This window comes from Phacochoerus africanus, chromosome 12 (genome assembly GCF_016906955.1).
Source record: "Phacochoerus africanus isolate WHEZ1 chromosome 12, ROS_Pafr_v1, whole genome shotgun sequence".
Classification (NCBI taxonomy): domain Eukaryota; kingdom Metazoa; phylum Chordata; class Mammalia; order Artiodactyla; family Suidae; genus Phacochoerus; species Phacochoerus africanus.
In genome coordinates this window covers 30,051,121-30,068,760 of record NC_062555.1, presented here as the reverse complement: position 1 = coordinate 30,068,760, position 17,640 = coordinate 30,051,121, and the positions used below count along the sequence as shown (strand labels likewise).

The 17,640-nt window shown below is 49.0% G+C and overlaps 1 protein-coding gene across 8 annotated transcripts in view; it reads right to left on the bottom strand.

The window, feature by feature from the left end:
* Positions 1 to 17,640, bottom strand: part of PPP1R12B (protein phosphatase 1 regulatory subunit 12B) — a 172,094-nt gene that overhangs the window by 87,574 nt on the left and 66,880 nt on the right. For 7 of the 8 annotated variants that reach the window (XM_047754853.1, XM_047754849.1, XM_047754851.1 and 4 more), the window contains one exon: positions 13,779 to 13,961. In XM_047754853.1, coding sequence (XP_047610809.1) covers positions 13,779 to 13,961 — 183 coding nt within the window. Of the gene's footprint in view, positions 1 to 4,272; positions 4,413 to 13,778; positions 13,962 to 17,640 lie in introns of those variants that run through there. The other variant, XM_047754859.1, reaches the window with a different exon arrangement.

The following is a 17,640-nucleotide window of genomic DNA, read 5'->3' as shown; positions in this document are numbered from 1 at the left end:
AGAAGAGTAAACACACAACAGGTCTACCGCCACCCTGAACAATCAGCGACTCTGGGTCCTTCAAGAATCACTGGCGCGCGCGCGTGCGTGCGTGCATGCGTGCGTGTGTGTCCCTGCACCCGTGGCACCTGGAAGTTCCCAGGCCAGGGACTGAATCAGCGTCATTGCTGCAACCTACACCGTAAGTGCAGCAACAGTGGATCCCTTAACCCACTGTGCCGGGCCGGGGAGCAAACCTGCACCTCCACAGTGACCCAGAGCCGTAACCCACTGTGCCACAGCGGGAACTCCAGTGGTGCCTTGAAAAGTCTGGTTTCCTGAGGAACAACTTACAAACAGTAAAACATGCCCCAAGGAGTACACAGGATTGAGTTTTGACAAATGTGTCACAATCCAATCAAGACACAGACCAGTCCTGTCCCTGCCCCAATTCTCCACCTCCCCCACCGCAAGCCTAAGGGGTACTTTTTCAATCACTGAAAAAGCTTTAAAACTCACTGTTGAAGGAACACAGATTTTCTCATTTATGCTAAAAGGTAACATGTTTTAAACCCACTTATCACCTTAGACACTAAACCAGAGCTTACAACCAAGTGAGCTTTAGCCAGCTCCACCCCGCCCAGCCCTGCCCGTCTAGGAGGGGGCTGCTCCAGTGTGTGGTCACATCACTGCCCCTGAGCACTGCACCCACCCAGATGAGGGGCTAGGATGGTCCCTGGACTGAATGAAGGTGGTGGATGAAAGTCAGGATCTAAGTCACTGCAGCACCACCTTAGGACTGGCCCTAATTCCCATTCATTTGTTCAGCTACCATTTCTTTTCATTCCAATCACCCAACCACTTTCCCATCAACTCTGCTGCAAGACACCACACATCAACAAGAAGGCCGACCTCCACCGGGTCTCGAGGAGAAGGTGCGCATATAAAGCAGTGACGGTTAACATTTAAGATAAAAGTGCCACAAAGAGATGCTATGGACAGGAAGCCTGCCACTGCCTGAAGGGGTTGGGGCAGGCGGCTGTTGTGAACAGAGTCTGAGCAGAATGGAAGAGGCTTCCTGGAAGACAAGGGGGGACCACACTCCTTGGGTTGTTGTTTTGGGACGTGAAGCAGAGTGAGCTGAACAGGCCTGCCTATTAGGAAGGCACTAAGCCAACACTGCAGAGTCTGGACTGGTAGGGGCGGTGGTATGGTGGGGACCGGGGAAGGTGGATGGGGAGAAAGTTCTGACGGACTCTTTCGCTTTTTAGGGCCACACCAACGGCATATGGAGGTTCCTAGGTGGGGGATCAATTTGGAGCTGCAGCTGCCGGCCTAAGCCACAGCCACGGCAACGCCAGATATGAACTGAATCTGTGACCTACACCACAGCTCATGGCTACGCTGGATCCTTACCTCACTGAGCGAGGCCAGGGATCAAACCAGCATTCTCATGGATATTAGTCAGGTTCTAAACCTGCTGAGCCACGACGGGAGCTCCCTGATGGACTCTTAAGGGGAACAAAGAGCAGACCTAAGGGGACTTGGGGAGGACTCACACTTCAGGGAGAAGAAAAAAGTCATCCAGTTTGCTTCCCAAGTTCCTCAGCTGGCTGAGACTTACGTGAGACAAGTGACAAAGACAGAAAATGTAGGAACAGAAAACACAGGCAAGAAAGAACAGACTCTTTCCTGCCTTTTAAGGTATGAGGGAGGAGTTTGGTTTGTTTATACTCTTTCTGAAGAGGACTTGAGAACTCAGGGAAATGCATACCTGTAGCAATACTTTAAATAGATGAAGAAATAAGAGGGAAGGAAAACAGAATTCCAGGCGGCTGCCAGAGGCAGGCCTGGAGCTACTCTAGTAAGCCCTTCATGTGTGCTGTTCACGAAGCTCCGACAGAGATGTGTGCTGGAAACAGGGACCTGGCTGAGGTCCGCAAGAGCAGCGAGGGCTGGGGAGGAGGAAGAGGGGAGAGCAGTGAAGAAAAAGCACAGAGGAGGGGCAGTGAGAATGGACAGAGGAGGTAAGATGAGAATGGACGGAGGAGGAAGGGCGTTGAGAATGGACAGTGGAGGGGCAGTGAGAGTGGACGGAGGAGGAGAGGTGGTGAGAGTGGATGGAGAAGGGGTGGTGAGAGTAGACAGTGCGAGGGGTGGTGAGAGTGGACAGTGCGAGGGACAATGGGAGGGAGAGGCAAGCCAGCGGGACCGACTCCCTGGACAGTGCTCCGAGGGTCAGAGCACCTGGCCCTGAGCTCCGGAAGACCTGGCTCTGAGTCCTGGCTGTGCCATCCACTGGCTCTGAGACTGTGGACAGGTTCCACAATCTGAGTCCCAATTTTCTTATACATGTTACGAAACTACTATCACTCACCTCACAAAATTATGAGGATTAAATGCATCTTGAGCGGGCTGACACAGAGCAAGCACGCAAAAGTATTCGTTCTCTAGCTCCCTCTAAAGCTTCCATGCACTGGAAGCCATCTCAGCTCCTCCCCAGAGTCCGAGACCCCCGCGATCCCCACCCCACACCACCCGGCACCACGAGCCCCTCGTCCACCCACCCGGACACAGTCTGCACTCAAGGGGCGAGCGAGCCTCTGCATCCTCTTGGTTTCCTATGTGCAGATCTGGCGTCCTCGATCTCGAGGTTCTTAGCACAGCTGGGCAGATGGATGGCAGGATGGGCCTCGACAACATACAGTCCGAGATCGCCTGCAGACCCTAACCCCACACTAACCAAACCGGCAGTGGAAAGGCAAGCGAGAGCATAAACCGCCATCAGCTGAGGAGCAGCCTCACGGCCCAGGGGAGTCCCATGCGAGGGGAGCTCCATCTCGGGCGCACCTGCACACCGTGTATTAGCACACCTGAAATGGAACGGGGGCCATACGCTCACCTGCACAGGGACCCAAACACAGAACACGGTCTCATCGAGCCTGCTGCCAATTGGACCAACGGACGTGTGTCTGCCGCCACCTTCTGGACACAGGGGATCACTACACAGGGCTCATTTACTCCCCGAACCTTCACCCAGCACCTGCCCAAGAAAGCTCCCTCCAGAAGCTCAGGGTGTGGTGGTGGCAGCTGAACCAGCCCCAAGAACTGTGCTGGAGAAGGACACTGATGGGCACACTGGCGTCAGCCTGCAGCTGGGTGGGGGGAACAGGGGGCTGACCTCGGGAGGTCTGAGGATGTCTACAGAGAAGGTGACAGAGGCCGTGCCAAAAAGCAGGCTCGGCATGGACGTCAAACACCTTCTGGAAACGTCTAAGTTTGCTCCTGGGGAAGGTAAAGTGGGGCAGTCACCAAGGTAAAAACAGTGGAGGAAGAGCAGAGAGCAGGGAGCGGGCGGCACAGTTCTCAGGACGGGTCCAGGATGGCCCGTGAGTGACGTCTGCTCATTAGCAGGATTTTCTGCGCTACTGACTCGGCACGATTCTGAATTCCGTCCAGAATCTGGTCCTCCAAGACTAACTAGGAACCTTCCTATATGCTCAGGAAACATTGACCCCAACCGAGTCCACCTGCTTGTACCATGCATAGTAAGCAGGCAGCTTCCACCCAGACCTCGATGAGCTTGTCTCTTCATCTGATGATTTCCTGGTCAAAGGCCAACTTAAGAAGCAGCCCCTGCCTTCCTGTTCCTGAACCAGCTTCTAACGGCCCTAAACAGCTGACCTTTTTCCTTTGTTTTAACTTAAAATATGTTACGTAATACTTCCGATAAGCAGATATAAAGGATACAACCGCCACTGTGGACTACAATCCAACTTAATTAAGTGTAACATGGATACCAGTTTCCTCTTGAAAAGAGAAGCATGTTCCTGCTTCTTGCAATTCTTAACTGTCCTCAAGCCCTGGATGGGCTCCCAGGTCAGTGCACATCTAATCCATTAGGAAGATGAAGAAACCCCAGAGGTTCCAAACGGCCTCTTCCAACACTGTCTCTTACCCTCACCATCCACCATTTCCTCGTCCCCAACACACTGCCACAGAGATGCAGCAGCAGCCCGCCTGCCTCCCCGAGAACCAGCCAGAGAGGGGGACAGAAAGCAGAGACCCGATCTAGGACACCAGAGCCGCCAAGCCAACATGCCTACTGCTGCTTCCGCCCCCCAGGGCCCCGTGCTCCCTGGCGCTCAGCTCGGCACACCTGTGTTTTGAGGGTTAACAGGGTCCCTGGATGTCACCATCGACTCCCTGTACCTCTGAGTCCACAGGACCAGGAAGGGGGCGGCTCCCCTGCCCGCCCCGCCACCTCGGGCCAGAGGCCGAGCGCTGACACACCTGCCACACACCTGGGCTGCAGCTTTCCAGAGCCCGGCGTTCATCACACGGGGCCTTCCCAGCCAACACCAGAGCTCATTCTGCGAGAAGGTCGCAGGCCACCATCTTTTTCCAATACAGGAGAATCCACTGGTATCAGAGGAGCGAGTTTGAGCGAGGGCACAAGATTTTGGCCCCTCCCACAAGTCACCAGTACTGAGAGCTCTAAAAAAGAATCTCTTTATCAGAAGCAGATTAGCTATAAAAACTGATCAGGACTCTGGGCAGCAGGTGCCGGGTGAGGGCCCACTTCACTCCAAGCGGCTGGGAGCTGGCTGGGACTGAGCTGCCAGACGTGCTGGGGCTTCTCGTCCCCCTCTGGCCCCCAGTCCTGACGTGTGAAGTGCTGTGACAACTGCCACTGCCTCTGGAGATGAAGTGAGTTCACATCCCAGTAGCCATGTTTAGCAACAGAAATACAGGAAAAAAGTGAGTCTGTTATACCCAAGACCCTCAATCCTGTTGTGTCAGCTCCGAGCAAGCATCGACCAGGTCCTCTTTCCCAGAACTGCTTAGTGGGGCTCAGTGGTACTTGTGCTATTTTTAAACAGCTCTGCTGAGATATAACCACACACCCTTTTAAGTACACCATTCTGAGGTTTCTGGTATATTCATACTTAAGGAATTATCACCGTAATCAACTTTAACAGTTTGATCACCCCAAAAAGAAGCCCCACATGCATGAGTAGTCACTTCCCACTTGGTGTTTTAAATACAGACAACAACACCATTCTCCTGGCACAGGGAACCACAACGCATCAACTCCAACAGGCTGTCAACTGCATGACTTGCCAGTGCTTTACACTGCAGGGGGGGAGGGTGGTGACAGTCACACATGCTTTTTAATCACCTTTCTAAAAATTACTTAGTTTAGGAGTTCCCGTCGTGGCTCAGGGGGTTATGAACCTGAATAGTATCCATGAAGATGCGGGTTCGATCCCTGACCTCGTTCAGTGGGATCTGGCATTGCTGTGTCTGTGTCTGTGGCCAGCAGCTGCAGCTCTGATTCGATCCCTAGCCTGGGAACTTCCACACGCTGCATGTGCCACCCTGGAAAAAAAAAAAAAAAGAGAAAAATTGCTTAGTTGAATAGTCATTAAAAGGGATCTTTCATACTGGTTTAGACATATTTTGTACCAGCAATGCACACAGCCCAGTGGCAGAACATGAGCGCCCGTGATCAGATCCACACACGTGCAGAGATGACAACTAGCGGTTATGAAACACTTGAGGCCGTGAAACTTGTCCAGCCCAGAGTCAATACCACCCAGCCTGTGACATGGAGTGTGCCTGGTTATGAAACATCAGGAATGGACTTCCCAACTTAGGAAAGAAAGGAATCCAAGAAGCATCACCTTTTAATGGCTAACATGCTAACACAACAACTAATCACACACGCAACCCGGAACCGCCCATGAGGCGACGCAGCAGAAAGCGCCCCCACTGCTACAAGTGCTCCACGCTCGGCCTGTTCCACACCCTGAGGGAGGAAGACAGAGAACCGTTTACACCCGCAGAGAGAAGCCTGGCGAGCTGAGCACTGCTGCTGTCTCTGAGGGAAAGAAAGGACTTCTTTCTTTCTGAGCAAACCAGGGGAGCCTGTGCAGTTTTCTGAAAGGGCACTTCCTGGAACTGACAGCTGCCTTGTCCTTAGCTTGGAGACAGAGATGAGTCAAACCATTTGTAAAAACCACAACTCAAAAGAGTTTAATTACTTGGTTCAAGTTTCTAATATTCCAAAGATGACACCAAATGAATCTGCTGACAGCTTCACAGGAGGGGAAGAGATCTGGCTTCTAAAGACCCCAAGAATTTCGAGAAGGTCGATACCGTGAGGTATACACGACTTCGCTGTAAACAGACCAAGAAAGCAAGGGGCATGCGAGCTATTTGGCAAAGACAAATCATCTCAGCTCACAGAGAAAAACCATTTTGACCATTTTTATAAGAAAGGGCGCCAATAAAAAAAGAGACTGTAAAATTCCGGGCGGGGGTGGGGGCTAGAGGGGAAGCCAAGCCAAGGGGACAGAGGCAGGAACTTGGGCTCTGCTATTAGCAAGGGACTGTTTACACCATGTTGCAAAGGCAAGTGTGGGCTTTGGAAATGAACCCTGCCTCTGCACAAACGGCCGTGACAGCTGCTGCCTGCCCTGCTCCGCCTGGCCTTCTGTAAACTGCCAGCCACTTGCCACCCCCGCCCTGCTGTCGGCCAGTCCCATCACCCCTTCCAATGACAGGACCCTGTGGGCTTCCACGGTGCTCAGGAGCAAGCCCGATCACAGCGCCACGAGGATGGAGGATGGAGATGGCCGCCCACCCAAATCCGGGCCGAGAGACCGTTAGTGAGTTCAAGGAGGAGGGAAGTGGCCAAAGCAGCTGCCTCTGATGCGAGGCGTGATGTCAGGCCCACCACCCGGTGCTCCGAGGGCCTGAGCATTTCCACCTGCAAAGCGGGGTGGAACCCCACTCCTTCCCAACAGCGCAAAGCAACACCTCTGGCCACGGGGAGCTTTTCAGAAAAAGAAAAGGAAAGGAACTGTGTAAATCCAAGAGGGTGCCCTTCTCAAAAGTAATAAACTTTCCGAAGTCCCCCCCTTGAGCTTACTATGTAGCAAAACCATCAATTCTCTAGAACCCTATAAGCCTTGAAAAGTCGCCTGACTCCTGCGTTTAGTCTTCAGGGACTGAGGCCATTTCCACAGACTCTCCCCATCATCAAGCTCTCCTGCCCCCACCATCACAATGCGACTTTGGGGGAGACGGGGAAAAAATAAAGATTACCCACAGTCCCTCAGAAAAACCTAGCGTTAACCTTTCCATGTGGACTGGGATTTGGCATCATAACATGTCTGTTCCTGTATCTGTGGTCACAAAGCTGAGTGAAGGCTGGCCCGCAGGGGAGAGCTGTGCTGGTCACTGGCCAGTGACATGCACGCACCTGCTGGTCCCCTGCCAACAAACAGACCAGAAAGGGAGCACTGTGCAGGTTCAATGGCGAGACTGCAGACGGGGCTCCTGCCCGCCAGCCTGAAGACGCATTTCCCCAATGCTAACGGCTTCCAACTGGGTCTGCAAACCTGGCCCCAGGCCGGTACAGTTTCCACCAGGAGCCAATTACACAGAAGGCTGCAGCTTCTAGAGAAGAATCAGCACCAGCACATTCTTTCAGAAGGAAAATTTAGTTTTCAAAACATGTGATTTTTTTTTTCTTTCAGCTTATGTTTGTCTAAGGGGGAAACTAAATGGCTTTAATTCTGTAAAGGCTTAAATGACATGTTTTATTTGATCAGTCATTCCCCTGCTGAAAACACTTCAGTTCACAGCTGCGAGCACAGATAGGAATCCATATGACTCCCTTCCCGCCAACCTCTCTAGCCCCCCAACGTCCAAAGTGTGCCCAGAGGAAGAGCCGCTGGCTTTCTGTGAAAACACCCAAATGAAACAATTTGATGGACACAGAAATTTGGAAAATGCTCCAAACTCTTAAGCAACAACCCCCTACTCCGAGAGGTGTGATCCTGTTTAGCCTTGTTTGACCCAGCGTTCCACAAACGCACTTGGCTAGAGTGCTTTTTCTGCATCTGACCCTACTTCACATGAGACACTTGTGGAAATGCTATGCCGGCCTTGCCTCCTCCCAGCGCCAGGCAGTGACCTTGTCCCGGAACGTCTCGTGTTCCTTTGAAACCACCACCCTCCTGCTACTGCTTACAGTAAAACTCGGCCCCAGAAACCCTCCCTGCTGCCCTAACGAGCCGGATTCAGACTCCCTCCTCTGCACCCACAGGTCTACACCAGCCTTTATCACACCCTTGGCCACCTGTTCTCTAGCAACTGATCTGCTTGTTGGCCTTCCACAACAGACAGTTTAGGCTTTGCTTTGACCTTGTGTCCCTTACCCCTCCGGCCTGGCACGTGGTAGCCTCTCCTTAGATGGTTGGTCCCCACGAACAGGACGCTGTGCAGATAAAACGCACACTGCACTTGCAAAATCTTCCATCTCAACCACTCCTCCCGATCCACTCACCTGACTGCTCCCAGGGAGGCTCCGTCTTTAGTACAACTGGCCACTTCTGATCACTGCTACCGTAAAGTAAAATTTACGCGTTATGGCAAGACAAGAAAAATGTAAACACACAAAAACGGTCTCTGCCCTTTGGCCTCCACGCTCTCTTCACTGATCATTGTGTGTGTACATCTTCCATCAGCCGAGCTCCCCGTCGGCAGGAACACCTGTTCAACCTCACAGAGCAGCTGCCCCAGAGACAGGACAGCCCCCTTAGAGAGCACACTTCTTTTCTACCTCGTAAGGGACTGCGATGATGCTGGGGTCTGGGCTGTGGAAGCTGCTGAACATACAGCCCCGTCTCAAAAACTTACATAACTGGGCCTGGACTCCTAACAGCTCCTGGGGCTTTCTGAGATGCTGTTCCCAGGTTATAATCCTCAAATGTGACTCAAATAAAAATTTCCACTTATTTTTATTTTTGGCTGCCCCTTGGCATTTGGAGTTCCTGGGCCAGGGAGCAGATCCAAGCAGCAGTTGCAACCTAAGCTGCAGATGCAGCAATGCCGGATCCTTAACCCACTGTGCCGGGCCGGGGATTGAACCTGTGTCCCAGTGCTCCCAAGATGCCACCAATCCTGCTGCACCACAGCAGGAACTCCAGTTTTCCACTTCTCTGACTCATTTTTGTCAACAAAACCAATGTAAAACCATAGTCTGAGGTTTCTGCTCTGCATTCAGAAATGTTGTCACATGTTTGTCTACACCTGTGAACACTCCCTCATGGCAATTTGCTTTCTCCAGTGTTTAGACCATTCTGTGTGAGGCTGTCTCTGGTGGGGCTATTTTACAGAAATCCCTTACATCCCAGGTTGAAGATGTGGTTCTTTTCAAGCTGGTTTTGAATTTGCTTGTGCCATGATGGCACCAGAATTTCAAGAGTACAGACCTACTTCCTATCCTAAATTCTTGGCTTGGGGTTTTTCAAACTATGTGAGTAGTAAAAATACCCCCATGACAGATTTTTCTGCAACAAAGACCTACTATGTTGCACAGGGAGCTAAATTCAGTTATCTTATAATAAGCTATAATGGAAAAGAATCTGAAAAAAAAAATGAACTGAATCATTTTGCTGTACAACTGAAACTCTGTACGTCAACTTTAATTTTTAAAAAATCTAAAAATTAAAACAATCTAAATTACATTTAGAATGGATAAGCAATGAGGTCCTGCTGTATATAGCACAGGGAACTGTATCCAATCACTTACGATGGACCGTGATGGAAGATAATATGAGAAAAAGAACATACATATGTATGACTGGGTCACTTTGCTGTACAGCATTAACTGACAGAACACTGTAAGTCAACTATAATTTAAAAAATTTTTAAATTAAAAAAAAAAAGATTTCCCATCATGGCTCAGTGGAAATGAATCTGACTAGGAATCATGAGGATGCGGGTTTGATCCCTGGCCTCGCGCAGTGGGTTAAGGATCCAGTGTGGCCGTGAGCTGTGGTGTAGGTCGCAGACGAGGCTCGAATCCCCTGTTGCTGTAGCCGTGGTGTGTGCTGGCAGCTACAGCTCTGTTTGGACCCCTAGCCTGGGAACCTCCAACTGCCGTGGGGTTAAAAAAAAAAAAAAAAAGATCTTGCTGTGCCTGCATGGACCGTTGACACTCCCTTAGGCCAGGGACAGAGAACTGGGCAGCTCTTTGAGAAGCCAGCTGCATATAGGTCCCTGGTTACAGATGCCAGCCCAGTCAGGCCAGGCCACGCTGCTTGCATCCACATGAGGGTTACAGGCCAAGCCTCCAGCCTCGAAGGTCTACTACCAGTCTTATACCAGCCCTGGGCTACTAATTCTGGCTTCTGGGGTCTCTTCCTTTTTGTCACCTGGGAGTTCCCTTTGGTTTTTCTCAACTCCACCACACTTTCCCATGTTTATAATGGAATACTGAGTTGAGGGTACCACACCCTAAATTAACAAACAGTGCAGCCTTGCCTGCTCCAGCAACGGTCTCCTAACCCGTCACCTCACAGCCACTCTTGTCCATTCTTCCCCTGGTCCAGTGCAGAGGGGTACTGCATCTAGAGTTGAAAAGTCACAACTTTAAAAAAATCTAAGTCAGATCATCCTAAAATCTTCTACTGACAGATGGCTCAGAAATCCTATTCTGAGGTATATACCCAAGAGAAATGAAAACATGTCTACACAAAAACTTGAACGTGAATGTTTTTAATAACACTCTTCTAACAGCCAAAAAGAGGAAACAATCCAAACACCCACCAACTTATGGATGGCAGACAAAACGCAGTATAATCCGCACAATGAAGCCGCATTTGGCTGCAAAAATAACTAAGTAAAGAAAGTACTGGTACATGCTACAACACGGATGGATCCTGAAAACATCACGCTAAGTCAAAGACACCAGTCACATAAGATCACATGCTGCCTCTATATGAAATATCAAGAAGAGGCAACTCTGCAGAAAGCAGGTTAGTGGTTGCCAAAGCCTCGGGGGGTGGCGGGGGGAGGCAGGGTGGCTACCGCTCAAGGGTGCAAGATTTTTTTTAAGGTGATGAAAATGTTCTAAAATGAATCATGGCGATGCCGGCACAACTGAGCCAATCCTGGAGCGGGGACGGGACACTCGGAGCGGTGAATTCTGCAATATGTGAATCACAGCTCTGTAAAGCTGTCCAAAAACTCCGCCCGTGGCTCCTCACGGTTCTCAGCACATCAATCCGAAACCCTCCTCACAGGCTGTGAGGCTGCGTTTCGGCTCCTGCCTGCCTGCTGCTCGGCCTCCTCTCAGACAATGCTGTCTCTCCGCCCACCCCGTCTACACTCCAGTCACTCCAATGTCCTCTTCCAGTTTCTCCAAAGGACTGAGCACCTGCCCAGCCTCATGTCTCCTCGGGAGCTGTACTTTCCACCTGGAACACCCACCCCCTCCCCACCCAGCCGTGATGTGCCCAGGAGGCCTCACCTCGAGCATCACGCTCCTAGGATCACTTCCTCTGATCCCCCAGGAGAAGAGAAGTCTTCAGGAGGCAGATCTTCTGTAGCATGTTGTCATGACAACTCATGGGCTAGATCACAAGTATAATGATTTAACGTTGTTCTTCTCCTCTAGCATAAACACCTCCGGGGGCTGAGACCACACTTAGCTGGCTCACAGCTGTATCTTCTGCCTTTATCAGTGCTTGGCAACGGGCAGGTGCTCAGCAAATTTTGAAAAGAATAAATGCTCGTACATATCAAGTGACTGAGCCTAACAGCTCTCTAACTAATACCTTCCTATTGATTTATCTTGTGCATCTCCCTGTTTAATTATTATTTGTTGTCTAATAAATATCTAATATCCACCCTGTGACATTCCTAAAATACACTCATCCTGATATACCACAGTCCTACTATAATTCATCAGTATCTTTTTTTTCTTTTCTTCTCTTTTTGCCTTTCAGGGCCACCCCTGCGGCATATGGAGGTTCCCAGGCTAGGGATTGAATCAGAGCTGTAGCTGCCTACACCACAGCCACAGCAACACCAGATCTGAGCTACATCTTTGACCTACACCATAGCTCACAGCAACGCCAGATCCCTAACCCACTGAGCGAGGCCAGGGATTGAACCCGCATCCTCAGGGATACTAGTCAGCTTTATAGCCCAGTGAGCCACAATGGGAGCTCCATTTCATCAGTATCTTAATTTAGTTCTTTTACTCTTACATTTGCTGCGCCTTGAGGAAATATATCCTAGTTATAAATAATATGTGGTCCATAGCTGTACTCAATAAATATTTGCGGATTGAATAAAACTTCTAAAATAAAATTATAACCTGTAGGGAGTTCCCATTGTGGCCCAGCGGGTTCTAGTCTCTGTGAGGATGTGGGTTCGATCCCTGGCCTTGCTCAGCGGGTTAAGGATCCGGCGTTGCCTTGAGCTGTGGTGTGGGTCGCAGATGCAGCTCGGATCTGGCGTTGCTGTGGCTGTGGTGTAGGCTGGCAGCTGTGGCTCCAATTCAACCCCTAGCCTGGGAATTTCCATATGCTGCTGGTGAAGCCATGAAAAAGGAAAAAAAAAAATCACAACCTATGGCAGGTTATTGGTAATAGGTTATAAAATTCCCAGAAGACAGTAATCATGTCTCTAGGTGTCTCCACATAGCGGCTCATGCAACTAAATATTTAATAATGCAGTTTGACAAAGAACCTGGTTTACTGAACCTTCCAGGGACCACGATTTACATGACGAATTTCACTTATTTCACTTGTCTCAGCTCAGAAAGATTTTTTAAAGGGAGTTTTTCCCAGCTAATGAAAGACTGCTCTTGCCTTTAGTTTCTAGATGAAATGAACAGTATCTAAATTACATCCGAGGTACGGAATACATAAACATTCAATATTTAAGCTTGATTTATTACAATGTCCCTGGCTGGAAACCGATTAAAACTGATAACTGTTGGCTCTGCAATCTGTGAACCCAGAAAATGGATTTCTCTGATTTTTATGAAAGAAATGAAAAAAATTAAGAAGAAGAAAGGAAGAAGAAAAATACTGTTTTCAACTCACTTAACATCTCCTTTCCATTTCGTCTCAAAACATGTGTCTTAGAGCTGCCTTTCCAATAAACAAATATCGAGAAAGTTTAACCTGTATCTTGTAGATGAAAAGATCCTTCAGCTGGTTACCCACACATACACACTAACAGATATAACACCTCCTGCCTTTGGATATTCGAAATAAAGTCAAACTGAAATACAAATTTCGGTAAGATTTCACCGATTTTCCGAATCTTAAAAAGGAGTAATTACGGCCTCAGTCTTTAAGTAGACCTTAATCTCCCAGTGGAGTGCATTCTGTTTCTACACTTCGGGTGGGAGAAAAGAACCCGTCCTCCAAGGCCCCTAATCCCAACACTCAAAACAGCTCTTCTCAGCTTCTCTGAGGTCAGCTCACACCGCCCTCCTGTCACCCCACCCTAAGGACACGGCAGAAGAGCAGGGCTGTCCCTCTGCCCTGCTGTCATGGACCAGTCACTTCCTTTTCAGGTATTCTTCTCAACTTAATCAAAACTTGGCATCCCAGCTGTTTCTCTGAGCCTGTTATCATACCACTGTTTTCCTTGGCTGCCAGAAGTCATCAGAGACCACCCAGAACAAAACCAAAGCCTCTTCTTGGTGCTCAGGGGTTCCATCGCAAAAGAGGGAAATAATGCCCGACAGTGATCTCTTAGAAGACAGACAGAAAGAAGCAATCCTATATCCATTAACAGAAGCATCTATGCAAATCATCAGAAATAATTAACAACTCCACCAAAAATCCCCCAGAGGCAAAACACAGAACTCAAGCTGTAACACAAAGCCGTGTTTTCCTGAGACTGGGAGAAACACCTCTCGCCCACTTGCCCTCCCCTCAGAGCAGAAGCAGCAGCGACTGACACCAGTGCTAACATACCTCCTCCTGTCCCTGGCTTCCACAGTGGAGTCCGTTCCAGGAGCGGAGAGCACGGCAGCCACCGTAACCCCATTGGCAGTGCTGGGTGGGGGGCGGTTCGTGATCACACTGAGCGGGGTGCTGCAAGAGATGCTGTCCGCTGTCCTCTCTGCTGTGGTGTCAGCCTGGGATCTGTAGGGGGTCCTGGAATCAAAAGACAGACAGAGAGAGCAGTCGGGCACAGGCAGAGCTTCGGTGGGTGTAACCTGCTCGGGTTGTGTCTGCGGTTGGTGTGTTCTCTCAGTTCTGAGCTCGTAAATCCTACAACAGTGACTGCATCCTCAGTCTGTTATCTTCTGCCCCAGGCAGGCATGTTTCAGGAAATTTTCTTTACTTGAGATTAGAAAATGTTTTCAATCAGGTATGGCACAAGGCAAGAGAGTGACACACGAGGGTGCTCCAGGTGATTCCTCAGCACCACTGGCTCCAGAGGGACAAGGCTGGAGGCATGTACTCAGTCCCTGCCCACCATCCCAGCAGCCAGAGCCCCTGTGGGGTCGGTCTTCAGCCTCGACTGGACCGCCAGCTTCCTGGGCTCCCCAGACATGCTCCATAAACACCCTACAAGCTCAGGTCACTAGTTCTCCCTCACTGAGCACGGCGACCTCTCTCGTTCTGTGTCACCAAACGCCTGTCTATCTGTATTCATAACTGCAGACAGCAGAGACTGAACCAAAAACTAACAGGATTCTACAGTAACCTTAATCTCAGACTTTCCAACAGCAAGCTGTACAATTAAACTCATTTACATGAAAACAAGGTCTTTGTTTCTTAACAAAGAATTGAGAGCAACCATTGGCTCTCCACCCAAAAAGCTATCATTTGTGATGTCACGGCTGGTTGCTGGGGTAACAGAGATCCAAAATTGATACAAAGATGGGAAGAGCAATGAAAATAATGAATACCCAAAAACCTGTTTTTTTCCTCCTACTTAAACAATTACCAGAAATGTATATCAGTACCTAAGCTCACCTTCAAATAATCACATTATTATAATAAGTTTGAAAGACTTAATCAAATCATAAAAATCTAAATATGGTACCTAGATACAAGTATAAAAATAGAACAGTTTTGAGGTGGTATCTAAAAAATAAAGGCCACTTCTCCAGAAGCAATTAATAGTTCAGAAAAGAAGGGTGAAATTTTATAATCATTTTTTAAACTTAAAAAATGAAGGCAAATAATTCCTTAGACTTACAAGACCTATGCATCTATAGGAAGCACCTTTAATAAAAACAGCCAGAAACAAAGCTGTAAAAAATTTTACTTGGAGTTCCCATCATGGCTCAGTGGTTAACGAATCCGACTGGGAACCATGAGGTTGCGGGTTCGATCCCTGGCCTTGCTCAGTGGGTTAAGGATCCAGTGTGGCCGTGAGCTGTGATGTAGGTTGCAGACGAGGCTCAGATCCTGTGTTGCTGTGGCTGTGGCGTGGGCCAGCAGCTACAGCTCTGATTAGACCCCTAGCCTGGGAACCTCCATATGCCGTGGGTAAAAAAGAAAAAATTATACTCATCAAAACCTTACCTGAAATTCTTTTTAAGTTAATAACACACTTTAGTCTTTGCAATTTCTTTTTTTCTTTTATTTTTGTCTCTTTTAGGGCCGCACCCACCACATATGGAGGTTCCCAGCCTAGGGGTCAAATTGGAGCTGTAGCCACCAGTCTATACCACAGCCACAGCAACGCGGGATCAGAGCTGTGTCTGCAACCTACACCACAGCTCATAGCAATGCCAGATCCTTAACCCACAGAGTGAGGTCAGGGATTGAACCCACGTCCTCATGGATAAAAGTTGGGTTCGTTAACCACTGAGCCATGATGGAAACTCCTGGTCTCTGCAATTTCTTTCTTTTTTTTTTTTTTTTTTGGTCTTTTTGCTTTTTCTAGGGCTGCTCCCTCAGCATATGGAGGTTCCCAGGCTAGGGGTCTAATCAGAGCTGTAGCCACTGGCCTACACCAGAGCCACAGCAACGCCGGGATCTGAGCCGCATCTGCGACCTACACCACAGCTCACGGGCAATGCCGGATCCTTGACCCACTGAGCAAGGCCAGGGATCGAACCCGCAACCTCATGGTTCCTAGTTGGATTCATTAACCACTGAGCCACGACGGGAACTCCTCTGCAATTTCTTATGCAGAAGAAATGCCAAGGATTTTATTTTATTAAATTGTAGAATAGCACATTTACTATTATTTTGAAATATATAATTTTACAAGTAGATTGTTAGGAGCAAAACAGGAAAGGCTCCAGAGCAGGGATCAGAGGTTTTGGAACTGTTTGGGCTAGATTTCAGCCACCTGGACCTCGCCAATACTTCCCATGACATGGGATAATGACGCCCTGAACGCTGGGTCTTGTGATGAAATAATCACTAGTCTAGTGTCCAGAAGAAAAGATAAACTCAGCGGGTATCAAAATAGGGAAAAGAGGAGACACTGTTTTGGAAAAGATCCCCAAAGCAGGAAAGGGTTTTCCTTACTTGTTGCAAGTAATGATAAATCCTCCCTTCCCTGCCCACAGCCAAAAGAAAAAAAAAGTGATAAAGAAAAGAGCCCTGGGAGTTCCTGTCGTGGCTCAGTGGTAACAAACTTGACTAGAATCCATGAGGATGAGGGTTTGATCCCTGGCCTCGTTCAGTGGGTTAAGGATCCGGCGTGGCCGTAAGCTGTGGTGTAGGTTGCAGATGCTGGCTTGGATCCCATGTTGCTGTGGCTATGGTGTAGGCTGTGGCTACAGACAGCTCCGATTGGACCCCTAGCCTGGGAACTTCCATATGCTGTGAATGTGGCCCTAAAAAGCCAAAAAAAAAGAAAAGAGCCCTGAAACACATAAACCTAGGCTCAAGTCCTGCCTCAGTTCCATACTAGCTGTGCAACCATGGGCAGTTTCCTCATCTGTGACGTGAGAACGTTTCATACTTGGGAAGGCTCTAAAGGCCATAAATGACATGTGAATAAATTAACACACTCATGCTCCTTTCCTTCCTTACCAGCACAGCCCCTACCATTCAGAGCATCAATGTACCTCAATAAAAATCCACATTTTTTCCAAAGTCTCCCTGGCTACTAGAGACAGCATACTCCCTTCCTCCTCCTTCCTGCCCAGACTGCAGCTGTGATGGCAGAAGTCTAGCAGTGCTTTGGACTGAGGCAACCCATGGAAATGGAAGCCAGGATCTAAACACTGGGAAGCCGAAAGACAAGGAGCAGGGGCCTTTGGTGACCCTGGAGCTGCTGCCAGCCTTGCCTGCTGCTAGACTGTCTTAACTGAGAGAAAAGAAAATAAATCTTCCTCATATCTAAGCCACTATGATTTGGATTTATTGTCCCGTGTGAGTTCTTTCTTTTCTTCTTTCATTTATTTATTTATTTTATTTTTTTGCTTTTTAGGGGCGTAACTGAGGCATATGGAAGTTCCCAAGCTAGGGGTCGAATCGGAGCTACAGCTGCCGGCCCACACCACAACCACAGCAACACCAGATCCAAGCTGCGTCTGCAACCGACACCACAGCTCACAGCAATGCTGGATCCTCAACACACTGAGTGAGACCGGGGATAGAACCTGCATCCTCATGGATCCCAGTTGGGTTCGTTAACCGCTGAGCCACAAAGGGAACTCCGTGTATGAGTGATTCCTGTACGGCACCCAGCCCATGCCTGGCTCATACAAGGATTCAACAAACGGCAGCTGCTATTACTTTTCCCAGGCCTGGTTCTAAATTAATCCAGCAGCCCATGTTTCCATACCTTAATCTGTGGGGATAACATTCACCATGGCTACGTTTTGCAAACGGATTATTATTATTTAGTAAACCCTAC